At 48.4% G+C, this 18,326-nt stretch overlaps 1 protein-coding gene across 2 annotated transcripts in view; it reads right to left on the minus strand.

The window, feature by feature from the left end:
* Positions 1-18,326, minus strand: part of TMEM132C (transmembrane protein 132C) — a 355,227-nt gene that overhangs the window by 75,403 nt on the left and 261,498 nt on the right. For both annotated transcript variants that reach the window (XM_070515846.1, XM_070515847.1), the window contains exon 4: positions 1,807-1,990. In XM_070515846.1, coding sequence (XP_070371947.1) covers positions 1,807-1,990 — 184 coding nt within the window. The remainder of the gene's footprint in view (positions 1-1,806; positions 1,991-18,326) is intronic.

An 18,326-nucleotide genomic window follows, 5' to 3' on the forward strand; every position in this document is an offset into this window, starting at 1 on the left:
AGGGTGCGTGATCCAGCAAGGGACCACTGTGCACTGGAGCTGAATCCCACAGGGGAGATTCAGGGTGCCACGTGGAACTCCTGCGTCAGAGTTAACCCAGAGGAGGGCCGAGGGAGCTGGAATGATTATATGCCGACTCCAGTGAGTCATTGGCTGGGAGTGCTTCTTGGATGGGGGTGTGCTAATTCCTTGGTGCTTCTGTCCTGCTGTGCAGGTGGGAAAGAGGGCTCTGAAAGTCAGACAAAATTCTCAGGCAAATATGTGCTGGTGCTTTGGGTGGAAGAGAGCAGGCGTGCCCTGAAGGGGTAAGGTGAGGGGATACGGGGGGCACTGACAGCGTCTATTCCAGTCCACCCCAAGCTCTAGGGGAATGCCCTCCCTGCCACAGTGACTTCTGTGGCCCAATAAGAGTGGTGAGTGGCAATGACACCTTTGTCAGGGATTCTGGAAATGGGCCAAGTGCTCCTCCTGGGCTGGAAGCTTGAACCATTTGGCAGGAGCATTGGCTACCACGTTGCCATCATGAGTAGACTGAGAGTGCAGCCAGGAGAGAGAGCAAAATGGGTCCTGGTGGCAGAGTCTGAGTCCTGATCAGGTGAACATGGAAGGAACCAGGAAGAATCCTGGACTTTCAGTTACACAAGCCAGTGAATTCTCTTTGCCCTTAAACTAGTTTGGGTTGGGTTTTCTGTCACATGTACTCCAAAGAATCCTAATTGATACATTTTTTAACTTGTGTCAGTGAAGCCTGGTTATTCCAAAGCTGAACAGAAATTAATTGTAGAATGTCCATGCCAGGCTCCGTGTCTGTCGGGGAGAATTCTGGCAAAGACACATGAGAATACTCCTCACATGTCTCTGAAACTCCATGCTCTTTGCATCTCTTAGCAGAGGGTGCACAAGGATAGGAATGGCCCTGGAGAACAGTCTCAGGATATGGCCAATGTGGGTGAGTGCCCACAGAGTAAAGTTACAGACTAGCCTCTTATGCTTCCCTCTCTTCCCTGCCCACCCACAGCTCCACAGGGTCTAGAGTTCCTAACACAGGATTGATACACTGTATTTGTGTTGTGTTCTATCTGTGTCAATGATACGTTGACTGGTCATGTAGTGAGGCAGAGACTGTGGTGTTCATGCCCCTCTTCCTCTGTACCCGCGTTTCCCAGCCCTCATGAAATCTGATGGGCCATGGGACTCCTTCTGACCAACAGGATGTGTGTGGAAGTGTCACATGTCACTTCTAGGCCATTGCTGAGAAGAGACTGCATGTGACTCTCTGTCTGTTCCTCAGTCATGGTGACCAAGAAGGCCTCGTGTTCCTGATGTGACAGCTACAAGATGATGAGGTATCCATCAGTCTAGGTCCCTGAGGGACTGCATGGAACAGAGCCCCATCATTAAGCTGGGTAGTATAAGCAAGAGTAATTTACGTTGCACCAGGCACCTGAGATTTGTTTGTTTCAGCACATAGCATACTTATCCTGACTGATATACGTGGTGGCCTAAAGTTTCCATACAAAAAAGGAACAGAAAAAAAAAGAACTGGAATAGAATTAGAAAATAAAAAGAAAGTAAATAATAATACATTTGGTATAGAGATATGGCAAATATCATGGAGCTGGAACAAAAGTAACTGAAATTGACAAAGGATGGATGAATGAAATGTAGCAACTTCCAAGGAGGAGGAAGATGAGAAACTTTTAAAGTAAACAGCCCATAAAACCATTGCAGCAAACATCCTGAGACGGACAGGAAGGATGCAACCAGACAGCTGAATACAGGCGCATCCCTGATCACACCGCTTACCATGGCTAAGGGAACAATGCCGACCAGGTCCTTCTGGCTGATGAAGATCTCAGACACGGCGATGTCTGTGGTTCCCTTCCGTGGGTATTCAACCTGCCAGGTGATGGGCTGAGTTCCTGAGAGGCTGCTGAAGCTGGCTATCTCGAAGTTCATCTGCACAACCTCCTTGAATAGACTGCTGCTTCTGGAAGGGAGCAAAAGAAAATAGCTTTAAGCTGACTGTTCAGTGGAAGGATCCTTCTCTTTGGCTCTCCTCCTCACAATTGTAACTAGACTATAAGGACAAAGAAAACACCTTTCAGGGAACTCACCTGGGACATGGCACCAGCTATAAGTTAGGGACCTGGGTAGCTGGGATGGAGAAGTGCCCGTAAGTTAAGGATCTGGGCAGCGTCTTCAGCTCTGAGCATTAACCAGTGTACGTATTGATGAGTGTTTTGGATTGGTTTTTACCAGCTCTTCAGACAATGAGTTAATAATCCACTTTGCTTCACCCTTGCAGTGTGAACCTGGATGACCTTTGAACTAAATGGACCCCCTTTAAGTTCAATTTCATAGATGTGGCAGATGGTGTAGGCAACTCACTTACCATCTTTCAACCCCTTTCTAGCTTATCCTCCTGTCCTCTAGAGGCTGACAAGCATAAGACAGCATTTCCAGACTCCCTTGCAGCAAGAGACAGGCTCAAAGCAGATTAGATGCCTCATTTGGGATTAGATGGAGAAATGGGTTATGAAGCAACAGCTGGGAAGGGAGTTAGGATTTCTGGGCAAACATCATGGTCCTGGTCTTTCTGGGGCGGCTGTGGTGGCGTTTCATGCGTGCAGACCCTCAGCTCACCATGCCAAGCGTCTACCAGTGACGCTTCCACTACAACAGTCCTCTGCAGGGCTGGTCATTTTTCTTGTCTGTATTTTATTCCTGGCTGCCTTATCCCTGGCCATGTAGTAAATAACTTCAGTTCAACGGCTCTCCTGGAGATTCTCTGAACTGCCTACCATCCTTTAATGAAACGTCTTCTGCTCAGAGGGACTAGTTAGCTAAAGGGACTCTGTTGTCTGCAACTAAGAATTCTGACCTAAATTTGAGGTGGGCCCAGACATATGTATTTTTAGCAAGCTTGCCCCACCTATTCCGTTTCTTTGGGAACTACTGACAGTCCAAACTTGTCCATTTTTTAGATGATGAAATTAAGGCCCAGAAAGGGAAATGGCTCACTCACAACCACACAGCTAGTTAGGGACAGAGTCAAGCACAGTGCAGCATCTCCCAATTTCTAGTCCTGTGCTCTGGACGGCGTTGTCCTCCAGACAGTTGGTGGTCAAGTGAGAAATCACACAACGAGTTTCTCTAGGACAGGGGTTGGCAAACTACACTGTGAGCCCAGCCCAGCCTGCTGCCTGTTTCTGTAAGCAGCTTCATCAGAACACAGCCTTGCCCACTTGTCTATGTTTCGTGTTACGAGAACATGGTTGAGTAATTGTGTCAGGTGATGGACAGCCTGCAGAGCCCACAGTACTTTTTATCTGGTCCTTTACAGAAGAAGTTTGCCAACACTTGTTTTAGGAGGTCAGAGAGGGGAAGTAGGAGGAGGTTTCTGGAGCTGTCGAATCAAAAGAATCGATCTTGGTGGAGACAAGAAGGAAGGACTTTCCAGGCATACGGCTGGGTTTGTAGGGTGGGCCAGGCTTCTGGTGAGACCTTGAAGCCAGGCTGAGGTGCTTCCAATACTTGTCTGTGTGCTAAACATTGCTGTAAGCGGTGGGTCAACAGTTAGCAATATCTCAGCTGGCACCCACCAGGAAAGCGACGGGTGAACTGAGGGGATTTTTCCACAGTACAGCAAGAAAGAAACACCAAAGATGCTTAACAACTGCATCCTAAGCCTGTGCTGGGACCACTGTGAAGAATGGTAGAGAAACCTTCCTTTTTGCTGGGGCGATAATCAGTTAAGGATGCACCCACTCAATTTTGGGGGCCTGCTCAACAGCCAGAACGCTAATTCCTCACCCCATCGCCCTCAGCCCTGCGCAGTGAGGGGCAGGAGGTAACAGGAAGGCCGCTGTGCCAACCGAAGCTCTGGGACTCATGAATCTCCCTTACGTCCTCTGGGCTGGAAGAGGGGTCCAGAGAATTGCAATTTATGAGACGCTGGATATCCCTCTGTAGGGAAAATAAATCTGGAGTCTGGAACATCAAGCCATGGTCTGTGCAATCTCAGGAGTGAGTTATTTGCCTTGGAAAATGAGGGAGAAGTGTCTGGCGTCTGGAGTGTTTCCAAACTAAGAGGCGTTCTTGGTCCAGCTGCTAAGGCCTGCAGGGGTGTAAGCCCACTCAACTCAGCTTCTGCAGGTCCTGCCCGCATGCTCCAGCCCAGCCTCTCTCGTCACTGGGTGACAGACACTCCTTCATTTCAGGGGGTTTAATCTTGTCCTCTTAGCATGAACACCAAGCCTTGGCATCTCCTGACATATAGGAGAGCTGGGTACTGGCTGAGCATGCTGGGGATGTCTAGTAGCTGCTTGGCTATTTGATGGACTCTATTCAACGAACAATTCACTTTCCTTAGTCCTGGATCCAGTTGTCCCAACACCCATCGTGGCCCAAAGGGATGCCTACACTGGAATAAGACTAGAGTCTGCAACGTGCCTTCAACCTACGCCATCTTCATTCTCTCACAAAATTCTTTTTTGAGCATCACAACTGCTCACATCACCTCTCTGAGACTCAGCTTCATGGTCTAGAAGATTGAAATAATGCATTCCCATTGTCCAGGGAGGAGCTGGCATGCAGAAGGGGCCAGGGTAACTTCTCTTCCTCAAGCTGTGTCCTCCACCATTGCAATTATGCTAAAGAAGGGCATTAAGGACGGTGGAATGCCGGACGGACAAGAGAAAAGAGAAGCGGAGTTTTTCTTTCTGGCTTTGAAAGATATTATGTTATCTGATTTTGTGAGTAATGGGGTTACCTTCTAGGATATTCTGCTCCAGTTCACATAAGAATAAAGACAACAAGCTCTTGTGTATACAATGTTCCCTATGTACCAGGCACTGGACCAGGTTCCATGCATATATTACTCCAAATCCCAATAAAAACCTTCATGGTGGTAATTATGGTTCCCATTTTACACAAGTGCCAGAACAGAGACTTTTCCATATTTCTGTGTCTAGGGAGTGTGTTTGCATCTACTTGGCCTTCACCGGTGGATAGAAGGCAGTGACTGGGCCAGTGTCCACTTGAATCATGCCACAGCCCCCACTTAGATCCCCCCCACTTGTGAACCAGTGAAACTTAATCTTGGTTTCAGAATAAAAATTTCACAGTTTGAGGAAAACTCTCCACAGAGCTGTGCAGAATTCTTGGTCAGAGTGACATCAGGGCGAGCGCTGGGTGCGCTGGGGACACGTGCCTGTTCCGAACCTTGACCTCCACTTGCAGGGAGCTAGAGACCTCAGAGGAAGGGAAGAAGCTGCTCTGTGTCCACAGGGACCCTGGGAATGTGTGTGAGAGAACAGGCCAGACACGTGTAACCCAACAGAGAGATGTGCCCTGGGGAGGCCTCGGAATGAAACATTCTGACTCAAGACCAGGAATTCCTCTGGGAAGACACAGAATCGACTTCCTATTTGTTTACTTCTAGGCAGCCATGCCACTTCCTGCTCTGCCTCATTCCCACATGGCCTTTAATTTTTGTCTCCAAAAACTGCATAATGTGATATACCCAAATTAAAGTAAATTAAACCATATTTTGAAACCTCAGACTTTTGTGGAGATGAGGGGAGAAGGCCATATGGCACCAGGGGTCCCTCTCTGTTCATCTAAATGGGTACATCACCACTTCGCTCCTGCCAATGGCTGCCATACGGGAAGGCAGGCCGGTGAGGCTGCATGGTGACAGGTTTTTCTAGAGAAGCTGGGAATCTGGAGTTTTTCTATAAAATCCCTGGGTTTTTAAACATAAGGACCTGACCCTTTTAGCCATGATGCTGGCTCACTGGCTGCTGTCTCTGGCTTAGGGAGAGGGCACGCTGTGCTCTGAAGGTGGCGTTTTGTAGAAGTGCTGTGATCTGAGGTGGAAGACGCCTGCCCTGAAGGCAGTGCAGGGTGCTGACTTTCACACTGTGGTTCCCAGGACCCTTAGCGTAACAAGGGGGTGTGACAGTGGTGGCCATGGGCTGGAGCTGGTCCTCAATACCACTCCTTGTCCCCATATTACTCCAGTTGCAACAAAAGCAGCCCAAGTCTCATATGTTGTAAAGATCGGGTCTCTAAGAAGTATTTTATTCAAAGAATGAAAAAAAAGGGAAAGGATGAAATGAGAGAAGGAGGTGGGAAGGAAATGAGAGAGGGAAGAAGGGAGGAGGAAACTTAGGGGTTAGAACCAAGACTATAAGCCATGGCTCTTTAAAGTGAACACAGCAGGAGTTATGATTCATGCTGTGGGCTCCCGAACAGACTACGTGGCTTCACCAGGTACTGGCTGGGTAACTCTGGGTATCTCTGCCTCTTTCCCCCTATTTTCAAAATGAGCATGCTAATCCTTCCAATTTCATAGGGTTGATATGAGGATTAAATAAATGAGTGAGTAAGTCTCATGCACTCAGAACAGAGCTTGGGGCTAGCAAACATCAATAAATGTTAGCTGTTCCTGTTTCTAGGAGCACTTAATGCTATACTTATTATCAGTGACTTTAGGTTTGGCTGCCTAAAGCCACCATCAAAACATGCCCTTTCAGGGCTAGTCCAGGAGTCCTGAGAACAAGTCACTAGAGATGCTGATGCTCTGCCATTCATTGCAAACTGGGATCCATTCAGATTGGTACACAGTGCATTTACTCGATCAAGAGATCCTGTCTGTCTCCATCAGACATGACACCATGGTATCATACATTATGCTGGTAGATGGGGACTGAGAAATGAAGAAATCTGTCCGCAATTCTGCCTGTGGTCAGTGCCCTTCTACTGTCTCTGAGCCAGCTGAAATCTTTGCTGAGACTTTGCCTTGAAGGGACCAAGGGCCCCCCCATGCCAGCCTATATGGGACTTGTGATATTGTTGGAGTAATAAAGAGAGGAATTTAAACATTTAAGTGACTCCAGAGAGCGCCCAAGAACCACCACTTGCTAAATCAATAGTGTAGATTTATTGCCGTAACCCTTGAAAGAAATTTTCAAAATTGGCTTTAAAAAAGCTCTTACTCAAAAGCAAATAAATTCCCCCAGTAGTCACAATAAAGTTTGGACCAGTGGAAACCCAATTTACCAAACCTCTTAGCTATTGAACTCTATCTTGTAAGAAAATGGAGTCTGAGAGTGTGTTAAGAAGCCAAAAGGGCTTTACCTCCCCACGATGGTGGGTAAGGGATTTCAGCTCCAAAGTCATCAGCCACTGTTGACAGCTTAATGCCTGCAGAAAGAGATGAGACTAACAAAATGAAGAAATCAACCTCATAATAGGGAATCTGCTCCAGGAGAACAGAATCATTTGGCCCAGGCTTTGTTTTATTCATTCTATTTCATGTGTATTTCATGAAGGCAAAGGACACATACTTCCCCTCTGGGAAGGCTTTGTTAGATAGTCCCATTGACCCCAACGTCAACACTAATGCCCCGCTGATCCCTCAGAGCTCTCCACGGTGCTGAAGCATATCAGTTTGAGCTGTAAGTTGCAAGCAACCGAAAACACTTTGCACTGATTAACAAAGAAAAGGGAATTTAACACATGCCTCAAAATCACTAGGAAGCCCAGAGAAAAAGACGTGGAAAGTAGGTGAGAGCAAAGGAAAGCTACAAACGAGAACCTCGGACAAAACCAGTTCTGGACCAGACATCACTGCTGATTCCAAAACTAATTTTCTCCTGTCCTTGATCCTTTGCATCACTAATCCCACATTCAAAGAGCTGAGTGGGGATATCTGATTGGCTGAGCTGAGCTAATACATCCTAATCCAGTACGTCTGGGCAGTGAGCAAGATCTAGTTTGTCACTGAGGGAGGGACCTCTTTGATCCCTGCTTTCCCAGACCCCAGGACAGAATTCAGGATGTGGGATCGTGGTGAAGGACAGAGGGAGGAGAAAAGTCATGGAAGGTTGCCTTGTTTCCAGGCACACTTGGATTAGATTATGAGTTTGGACGTCATATAATTTTCTTTCTTCTATCTCAGTCCCCAAAGCCTAAAAATTTATAGGAGCAGGTAAATGTGGAAGGATGTGGAAAGACAGTACTTTACTGCAAATCATATTGATGCCAATGACATTGCTTCAAAGGAGAATTGTAACCCTATGGAAGTAACCTGATCCTTTCCCTCCTATAAAGCAGGAGCTCCCAACCTTGGCTGAATGTTATGGTCACTTGGGGAGAGTAAAAGAAAAACTATTGATACCTGGGTCTACCCTGGACCAACAGAATCAGAATCTCAAGAGGTGCCAGTCAGACCTTAGTATTTTTAAAGCTCAGGTGATTTTAATGTGTTGCCAAGGTTAAGGATTACTGCTACACACAAAAGTGTTCTTTCTCTGTGGTCACCAAGCATTTCGCTTCTAAATTATTATTATTTTTTGCTTCCTGGTGTCTACGCAGCAATTGTATTGGGTAGGTGTTACAAGCAAGCGTTCTGAAATCAGATATACTTGGGTTTGAATTCTGAATTTGCTATTTAGTTGGGGAGGTTATCTTGGGCAAGTCACTTAACCCATTAGTTCTCAACTTTGGTGACAATCTGGAATTATTTGGTGGAGGAACTTTAAAAAATTCTGATGTCTGGGTCCCATCCAAGGGATCTTACTTGGTCTGGAGTAGGACCTAGACATTGGGATTCTTAAGGACTCCCCCCAGGTGATTCTAATATGCAGCAAAGTTTAAGAACCACTAACTTTACCTGTAGAAGAATTGGTTTCTTGATCTATGATAAGCCAACTTCGTGAGGCTGTTGCAAGGATAAATGGTATAATGCATATGCGGAGCTTACTGCATACCATAGTAACTATCCATCAAGTGGGTAGCTCTTACTATTGCTACAATTATTTCTCCTGTTCAATAACCTCGCAGGAATTGCATACCTTTGTCTTCCTAAGGCCATGTGTCCTGGGATTTGCTGACACAGCAGGTGAGGAAAAACAAGATCTTACTCAAGCTCCCCAGGTCCTGACTTAAGTGTCCTTCCTAGGCATTGAGTTTGCAACCAGCTCTACCTCTGAATTTGGCTAGACCAGGTCCTGTTGTTTATTTTCCTTGCTTCAGCCTGGTTGGGTGAGTGTGAGCACATATTTTGGAGTCAAAGCCCTGGAGATAAATCACTCACTTACCCTTGGGACATTACTCATGTTACTCATGCTCCCAAAAGCTCAGTTTCCTCATCTCTGAAATGGGGATATACATTCTGGTCTTGCAGGGTGTTGTGCATATTTAGGGAGAGAAACGTGCCTGCTTAACACACTTTAAGAGCCTGGTGCACGGCTCTGTCCTTGCTGACAGCTAATCCAATTAATAAAAGAGGCTGGGGGTGGTGGGGGGTACACAGGTAAGCTGAACAAAACCGTGGACCACATGGAGCTCCTGATAGGTGGGGAGAAAGAGCAGGGAGCTTCCAGGTCTTCTAGACCCCTCCTGTGTGAAAGCCCCTGACAACGGCTCCAGGGGTCCCTCAGCCACACAGTTGAGGATGCAGCGGTGGTCATGCATTCCTGCTGGCTTTTATTTTCCATGCAGGCTGCAATTTCCTGAAGCGGAGCCTGTGGCTTACTCAGACCTAACATACCCAGAGTCTATGATACATTAATTCTCAAGCAGCTGAAATGTTGGCTACATCAGGTCATACTTTAGGAAGTGCAGCTGCCAAGGGGGCCTCAGAGGTCCAGGTGGAAGAAGCCTGGCCCCATGCAATACTCAGCAGGCTCTTGGGGCCCTGCAGCCACCATGGTGGGCTTCCCGGTGCTGCCACGATGGTCTCTACACCATGGGGTAGGTACTGAGTCCATCCTTTCAGATCCGATTGGGCCATGAAGATGCCCAGATGCAAGATCATGTGGAGAGAGAGAGGCCCAGCCATCCTGGCTCCAAGCCATTCTATTAGATAAATATAGCTCTATAAGAAGGCCTGGAAAAAACCAACGGAGGAATTGCCTAGAAAATTCCTATTCATCATGAGAAGTAATAGTTGTTTGAGGACAGCAATGTCACACAGCAATAGAGAACTGCTGAAGGCTCTGATTAATACAGTCCTTTCACTTAGTTCCTAAATGACCCTACAGCCTCCTCTGCACTTTGCCAGCGGGATATGGCAGAGGTAGAATGGAATTAGCTTGAGATCAGAGGCAGGAAGGGCCTGAGGAGGAGGCCATCCCACTGCCCAGCCTCCTAAGGCCCTGAGTGGAACGGGAGAGCAGTGGAATTTTCACCTGGTTTCAGGGAAGGTACTGAAGTTGGCCAAGAGAGAGAAGTGAGGCAGACCCTGGCCTGGGCCCAGTCTCCTGCACATGGGCATGTCTGGAGCAGCAAAGATGTCATGCACGGTGCACTCAGAGACCAGGTAGAAACATGGAAACCTCATGAATGTCAGCATTGAACGATGGCCATGCCCAAGCAGAAGACGGCATCCCTGTGGATGAAGGCACAAGAGAGAAGATCTGAAGACCTAAGGTTTCCCCCACAGTCTAGTGCCATCCTGACTCTTCCCACTTGGGTCAATATTGAGGAAAATCAGGCAGAGCTCCACGTTTAAACTTGAAACGCCTTAGAAAACTTGGAATCAACCAGATTAACTTTTCTGCTACCAGGCAGACATCAAGAGCAACGACAGATAAAGGGACAGAGTGGTGCATATTGTTTGCACTCTGGAGTTTGAAGATTGGAGATACACCCAGGACATTTGTTAGCGGACGTTGAATGTGGCGTAACAAATGCTTATTGAGCAACTCTTCTGAGCCTGGCCTGGGGTTAGCAATGCTTTCATCTCCCAATTCCTGATAATCTGAGGTGCCTCCCCCACTCCTCTACCATTTTCTCCCCACTTTATCCCACTCTGGCCTCGTTGGTGTCATCAGCCACCAAGCTTCTGTCTACCTCAGGGCCACTGAATTTGCTTTTCCCCAGACATTCCCACAGCTCACCCATCCCTGCACTCAATGTTCCCCACGGCTCACTCAGCCCCTTTATCTATATCCCCATGCGACACCTTATACATTTATATGCATTTGGTCATTCACCATCTGCATCTTCTTTCTCAACTGTAAGCCCCATGAGCAAGAACATCATATTGTTTCCATCACAGCGCTGACCCATAGGAGATGCTCAATAAATATTTGTTGAATGAATAATGAATGAGCGATGGCTCCAGGGGCTGAGTTCCCTGATAGTCACACTTTCCTTTCCCTCCACTTGTCAGGTTAATATTAATTTCCACTCAAGGAGGGAGGTGGAGTCTCCGCTCAGTCGGAGAGGAGGGCAGAAGCATCCTTTGAAGCTATCAGCCTTTCCAGAAGCGTTGAACTCATTCCAAGAGAAAAGCGAAAAGCAGAACCCGTTGGAGACCTTCCAGGAAAGACATGCTCCAAGGTCCACTCCTAAAACTTCGCGTTTTCCAAATATCACAGAAGACAGGAATTGGATCTGCTCCAAAGCTTGCCATTGAATTTTATGCCTGCTGAGCTCCACTAAATACGTAATGAAGAGGCTGAATTAACTATGCAGAAGTATAATTTACAGTTAATGTTTGTAATTGATGAGTCGAGGGTCTCTGTGGCAGCATGAACTGCTAAGACTAAAAGGACCAGAGGGGATAAAGGGAAATTGTACTTTTGAAATAGAAGGCCTGCTCTGCTCAGCATCCGACCCATTTGGCCATTCAGCCATCCATCAAGCACTGACCAAGCAACTGATTGGCGCCGGGCACTGCGGTTCGATACTAGAGACACAAGGGAATGCACTGCAGTCACCGCCACCAGGAGTTCCCACAGAACTGCTGTCAGTTCCCCATTGACTTCGCTAAAGACACAGAGAGGAGAGTGACAGCGCGAATGCAGATGTGGCCCATCTAGGGGCTATTTCCTCCCCTCCCTGGGTCCCTCCTCAGCATCCTGCTGCAGTGGTGTTTTCCAAGCAGGCGGGGCTCCACCCGAGTTGGGAAGGCAGTCTGATTCTTGCTCTACCACGTCTCGTCGTAACTGGGGGCCCATAGCATCCTCATTCTGGAAGAATTGTTACTGACCATCTCTGCTCTTCTATGTAATGTCTTCAACCCCAGCTGTATGATAGAATAACCTGGTGAGCTTTTAAAAAACACCAGTGCTTTTTAAAAAACATCTTCCTCTCGTCCCTACGGATTCAACTGTCTGGGGTGGGCCTGGATATCATTTTCGTGTGTGTGATAAAGCTTCCTAGGGTATCCCCAGGTGCAGCCAGGGTTCAGAATAACTGTTTGCTTGTTTTTTGTTTTTCTAAGGGAATAGTTTCAAATGTGGAGACTGTATTCTTGTTGCAAACTCAGCAGCAGCAAGACGACAGTCTCATCCAGAGCACCAATGCAGAGGCAACCCTGAGTGTCCCGGTGCACTGTCCCTGCCCCGCCGTCTCCCAGTGCAAACCCCATCCGCCGGACCCGAGAAGGACTCAGTTTGCTGGAGGCTGCTACGCTGTGGTCGTCAGTCAGGAAACCGAGCCCATGCCAGGTAGTTCTGTAGAGCAGATTTCATTCTAGTTGTAGAGGCGTTGGAGGGGAAGAAAGGACCAACAGGGGATGACGAGTTACCTAGAAATTATCAACCAGAGGAAGATGCTCTTACCTCCAGGACCAAGGGACAAATGGTGGGGGTGGTGATCCCAGGAGCTAGGTCATTGGTGAGGGCTGCAGCCACCTCAAGAGCTGCCCAGAGGAGCTGGGGCCACTGAGAAGAAGGACCCACTGCCTGAGACACCACTGGAAGCAGAGAGGGCAACAAATGCCCTGACTTCTTTCCTCCATCTCTCACCAGGGCCTCCCACAGGCTAAACACAGCCATAATGCAGTTGGCGAGGGATTCTGGATAGTGGAGCTTGGAGGGGTCACAGGGTGAGGGACGGCAGGGAACGGATTTGAGATCAAACATGCAAACAGCCGGCACACACTCCCACCACCACTCCTGCATGTAGCACCACATTCACCGGGGAAGCTGCAGACTAGTCGGCTTTGCTGATGAGAACATGGTGTAAATAACCATCAACAGACATTTAGTGAGCACCTAGTTATTGTAAGCCAGGTGCTGGGCTACGTGATGCTGAGCGAGAAAGATGAGGTCCTTCCCTGGAGACTGGTTCTACTGTAGGATCGGAGAGGTGAACAGTGCCAGCAAGAGGTAGTGCGGGCTGTGACATGAAGACAGTCAATGCAATTCCTGAGATCAGGACACTAAACCTAGAGAGTTAGAGGAGACTCCCTTGAAACAGTGCCTGTGAGCTGAGAGCCCTGAGCAAGGAGTGGGAGTAAGTCAGGGGAAAGGAGGCGAGGGGTGTTCTAGGAAGGGGGGACACCATGGGCAGAGATCCTTTGGGGAACTGGAAGATGGGTGGGCTGGAGTGCAATGAACACAGTTATACACACACATTCTAACATCTGGGGCCACAAGCTCGAGGTAGGGGCGGCAGGGCGGGGCCAGCACTGTGGCACCTCTTGGCGGTGGAGGTGGTGGTGGTCTTTCACACTCATTCCTCTTTGTTTTGTTTTTATTTTGTTTTGCTGAGGAAGATACGCCCTGAGCTAACACCTGTTCCCAATCTTGCTTGTTTTGCTTGAGGAAGACTCACTCGAAGCTAACATCTGTGCCAATCTTCCTCTGTTTTGTATGTGGGTCACCACCATAGCATGGCCACCAACAAGTGGTGTAGGTCTGTGCCCAGGAACTGAACCTGGGCTGCCAAAGTGGAGCATGCCAAACTTAACCACTAGGCCACTGGAGCTGGGCCACCTCTAACGTTTTTTAAAATGTAGTCTTAATAACTGTCAGGTCAACACTTTATCTTTAAAAAACCCCCAAACAAGGAAGGCATCATGTTGAGTGGATGTGTGTGGGGCAGCAGCTGTTCTCCTTGGCTCAGCCCCTGGCTGGGCTTCCAAGAAAATCTGAGAAAGATTGCTGGGAACTGAGACTGCATGGCAGGCGGGGCAAGACCCAGTATGAAGGATTTGGGGCACTATTGGATTAAGCAGGAGAGTAACAGCAAGAATTGATCCATGCCTCCGGCCTCAGTGTGCAGACCGCCTTGGGAGGAGCCGTGAGGGGGCCGAATGCACGCCATCAGAGAAGAATAAGGGCGGCTTGGATCGGAGGCAGCATGGAGAGGGGGCCGGCAGTCAGAGAGAGAGAACTCCATTAGTACCTGCGATGGAGCGGATGCGGGAGACGAGGGAGAGAAGGGTCAACGTGACTCAGCATTAGTGGCTTCTTCCTTCACTTTCTTCTTTGGCCACTTAGCGTGTGGGTTAGGAAGAAGATGTTCTGCTTGATATTAAGGGCTCCTAGTTCTTAAAACAGGCTTTATTGCTTAAATTTCATCCATGGGTCATTTGTCTTCCCTCCTGGGATAAGTGGTACCATCGTCCTCCCAGCTGTTCAGGCCCAACAACTAAAAATAACGATTGATTCCTCCGTTTCCCCGCATTCCTTCCCCATCCCCGCTCCTCCAGCCAGTCCTGTTGGTTCTGCCTCCAAATGGATCTTGAATCTGTTCACTTATCACCATCTTCTCTGCAACCTTCTTAACCCAAGCCCTCTTCATCTTTCCCCTGGAGCAGTGTGGCTGCCTGCTCTTCCAGCTTCTAATCTCATCTCCACAGTCTATTCCCTGCCCAGGAGTCAGAGGGTCTTTCTATGATATATAATTCATAAGGCCACGTCCACCCTTAAAAGTCTCCCTGACTCCCCACAGTTAGACTACAACCTCAAGTCCTTCCTGGGACGTCTCCTCTCCCTCTGACCTCACCTCTGTCTCTCTCCCTTGACCCCTCTGGGGCTTTTGTCTGCTCCACAAACAAGCCAAGCTCATTCCCACCTCTGCATCTGCTGTTCCCTCTGGCTGCTCTTTCCATGGCTGGCTCCATCTTGTCACTTAGCATAGAAGCCAACACCTTCAAAGACTTGAACACCCAACTCAAGGAGACACCCCCAAAAACCCACACTCCAGAAACAGTCATATTGCTAGATTTTCATCACTTGACTTATCACTATTGGAGATGTTGTTTGGTTTCCCTTTGTTCATTTTCTGCCTTCCCTACCAAGAGGTAAGCTTCTTGAGACAGGCGACTTTGCCTGTTGTACCCCCAATGCCTAGAACGGTGCCTGGTAATATAGGAGGACATGAATAAATCTTTATTAGTTAATCGAATGAATCTATGTTCCTTTGTTGTAGCCTCCAGCTGTGTTATCCTTGGATAACATCACTCTTTGCATCAGCCAGCCATCCCATAAACTCGCCTGACATCCTTTCCTAGCAACACTTATTGGCAGCATCCCAGAAGGGCACATCTAGTGGGTTAAGCATATTTGGGGAAGCCAAATTAAGCTGAAGAAAAACTGGAGAGGAGAAAACGCACTTCCGGAGGTGAATTGTTGAAATGTAGAGCTACAGCCATTCTTCAAGCATCCGCCATTTGTCATTGCTCAAGAGGAAAATCAAATACGTAGGAATCAAGGGCTAGCCCAGCTTGCCTTTACAAACCTTCCTTTTGGTTTACAGAGGCTCTTCAGTGTCCCAAAGGCAGGCATGGGGCCAAGCCTCCTTGCCAAACCATCCCCTCTCCACTCAACTAGGTGTATTTGTACCAATTGGCACCTCCAGTTTAGGACAAGCCTTTATTAAGTGCCTTCAAAGTGTCCCTAAAAGAAAATAGATGAGCTGAAAAGACCCACCTCCATCAGAGAGTAAAGACTTCAGTTCTGCGAGGGGCCCGTACCATGAGATGACAAAGCGTTTGCCTAATCCAGTGTTAACAAGTGGACTTCAGTAGGAAGAGCTCACGAGCGGTGAAGTTTCAGTCTGACGGGCCTGTCGTGTTACACGTAAGGGGAAGGCAGATTCTTTAAGCCATGCTTCCCATAGCCTCAGGACCCACAGGAAAGGCAGCCCAGCATGACAGAACACTGCGTCAGGAATCAAGAAACAGCCAGGGCCCTGACGTGGAGGATATCTGTCATTTCAGAGCTTCGCAGTATCCATCCAATGGAATCCGATTTCATAGCATGGCAGTTTCCTTCTGGAGAAGTATTCTTCTCCTAATATTCTGAGCTGTGATGGGAAGTTAATTTCTGGTGGATACCCCTACTTTAAAGAGGAAGTGGCTGAATCCTCCATTTTTCCAGTTCTGTATGGCCGACGGGTCTTAACCAGGTGGGTGCACCCTTCTGGGACCTTGACAGCAAGGTGGCAAAGAAGGGAGAAAGGAAGGAATGGCTGGGCTAGGTCATTATTCTGGCCAATGCTGGCTGACCTTTCTGCCTGAAGGCTCCTGCTACGGTCACTACTGCCCTGTCCTCTGTATGTCACTGGTTCTTGACCACTCCCACGTCTGTTTTTCTGCCTCTTACGATCCTGTGACCTTCTCCTCTGGGCCATTCATTCCCTTTGGCTTAAGTTACCCAGATTCAGTTTCTCTTGCTTTGCAACCAACAATGGTGACCAATACACCTGGTTTACCCTTGCTCTTCCCTGGGCCTCAGTTTCCACTTTTGTAAAAGGCCAATAAGGTAAAATGACCAGATAATCTCTGTGCTATGCTTTAACACTCTGGACACGGTGATGTTTATCCCACAGCAGATGTCCGCACTTTGGGAAGCCAGGGCCTGGAGAAACGGAGCCTCAGAAGACATCCCTGCCTTCCTCAAGTTCCCTGGAAACCACATCAAACTCTTTCATCTCTAAACAGTTCCTTGTGTTCTAAGACCGAGGCAATCTGGCTTGAAAGGCAGGCAGATGCCAGGAACAAACGTCTCCCCTGTGAGCCATCACCAGACACAGCAAGAGAATCAGATATCAGGAAAAAATGCAGTGGATGGAAAAATAAATGGAGGATCAAAACAATATTTCCCCACTCCGTTCTCTGGGGAGCTGTGTTTTTCTTCCAGCTTTGCTGACCATTTTGACCCATCGTAAGAAAGGAATGCTTCCTGGCAGGCAGCACTCTCCCTCCTCAGATGTGAAGGATGCAGCCACCGCCAAATCTGGTCTCCTTCGCGCAGCCGCGACGGAAAGCCAGGGGGATTTTTCAAATCAAAGGAACTGAAGCCGTAACTATTTAGCGGAGGCAGTCCGAGGGGACCTCCAATTTAGAAAAAGCCATTCTTAGGTGTCTTGGAAGCTGCCCGAAGTGAGAGTAGAGACGCTGAAATGAACCGCATCCTCTGAGAATCAGTTTAAAGGCTGCAATTTCATCTCAGAGCAAACTCTGCTTAGGTGAACTCCCCAGACGGAGGGCTGTGGGGACCGCATGATACTGTGTTCACACTGGAGATGGAAACATCGTCCTTGTTGAAGAGCAGCGCCCACCCCGGGGCCCTCCTATGCTGAGCGGCACAAAGCAGCCGCAACAGCTGCTCTTTCCCTTTCTCCAATTCCCAGCCTCGTGTGGGAGGGACGGCGGCCCTGAGTCCTCCAGGCAAAGGATGGGGAGGTCTCTGGCTACCTCTGTTTGCACTGTGCAATGTGCACTCTTTCAAGAAATAGCTACTGCGTGCTCACAATAGGCAAGGCGAGTTCTGAGGAACTGGGCATATAGCATGACAGAACGGACAAAGCCCCTCTTTCTCATGAGCGTTCATGCTAGCGTACGCATGTTGGGGGGCAGGAGGGTGGCAGGGAGACTAGTGTAAACAGACCGACAAGGGTAGTGATACTGACTGGTCATAGTGGGCGTGGAGCACATGGCCCAGCACTGAATAAAGCTCAAGAGATGGTTGCTGCAATATTAGCTCATAGGTGCATCTCCTTACCCCTGGCCTCCCAAGTTGTCGGGACCTGGCTGGGAGTCTGTGCAAAATTGTGCAGGTGGCTGGGTGCTGATTCTGGCAAATGCTAACACTCAGATCCCAGAGAGGCCGCCAAAGCTGTTAGTGAGAGGAAGTGTCCTCACCTGGCCTCATTTCTTTGTCCTCTTGTTTGCTCAACTGGGGGCTCAGAATAAGCCTCATATTGGGGGCACAAACAGGAGCCCCATATCCCTGCCTGGCCCTCAGGGGAGCTGGGGTTTGGAAGCCAGCCTCCTAACACACCAGCTGGCACTCTTTCCATGATTCTGTAGGCAAGCACAAAATCCTCAAGTAGAGAGAGAGGAAAATTCAGACGCACTGGGAGGAATACAGGAGAGTGGAAAATGGTTTGCCTTAACCACCTGAATGTGTCTTCTATCTTCAAAAGCGTCCAGTGAACTGGAAACGTGGATGAAGTGGGGAAGGAGATGTGAGCCACTGTTTGTGGGGCCTGGGCGCTGTGCCTGGCGTTTCAGTGCATCAGACAACACTATCCTCAGAACGATCCTATAATGTAATCCTATGCAGGCT

The sequence above is a fragment of the Equus asinus genome, chromosome 8 (assembly GCF_041296235.1).
Source record: "Equus asinus isolate D_3611 breed Donkey chromosome 8, EquAss-T2T_v2, whole genome shotgun sequence".
Lineage (NCBI taxonomy): Eukaryota > Metazoa > Chordata > Mammalia > Perissodactyla > Equidae > Equus > Equus asinus.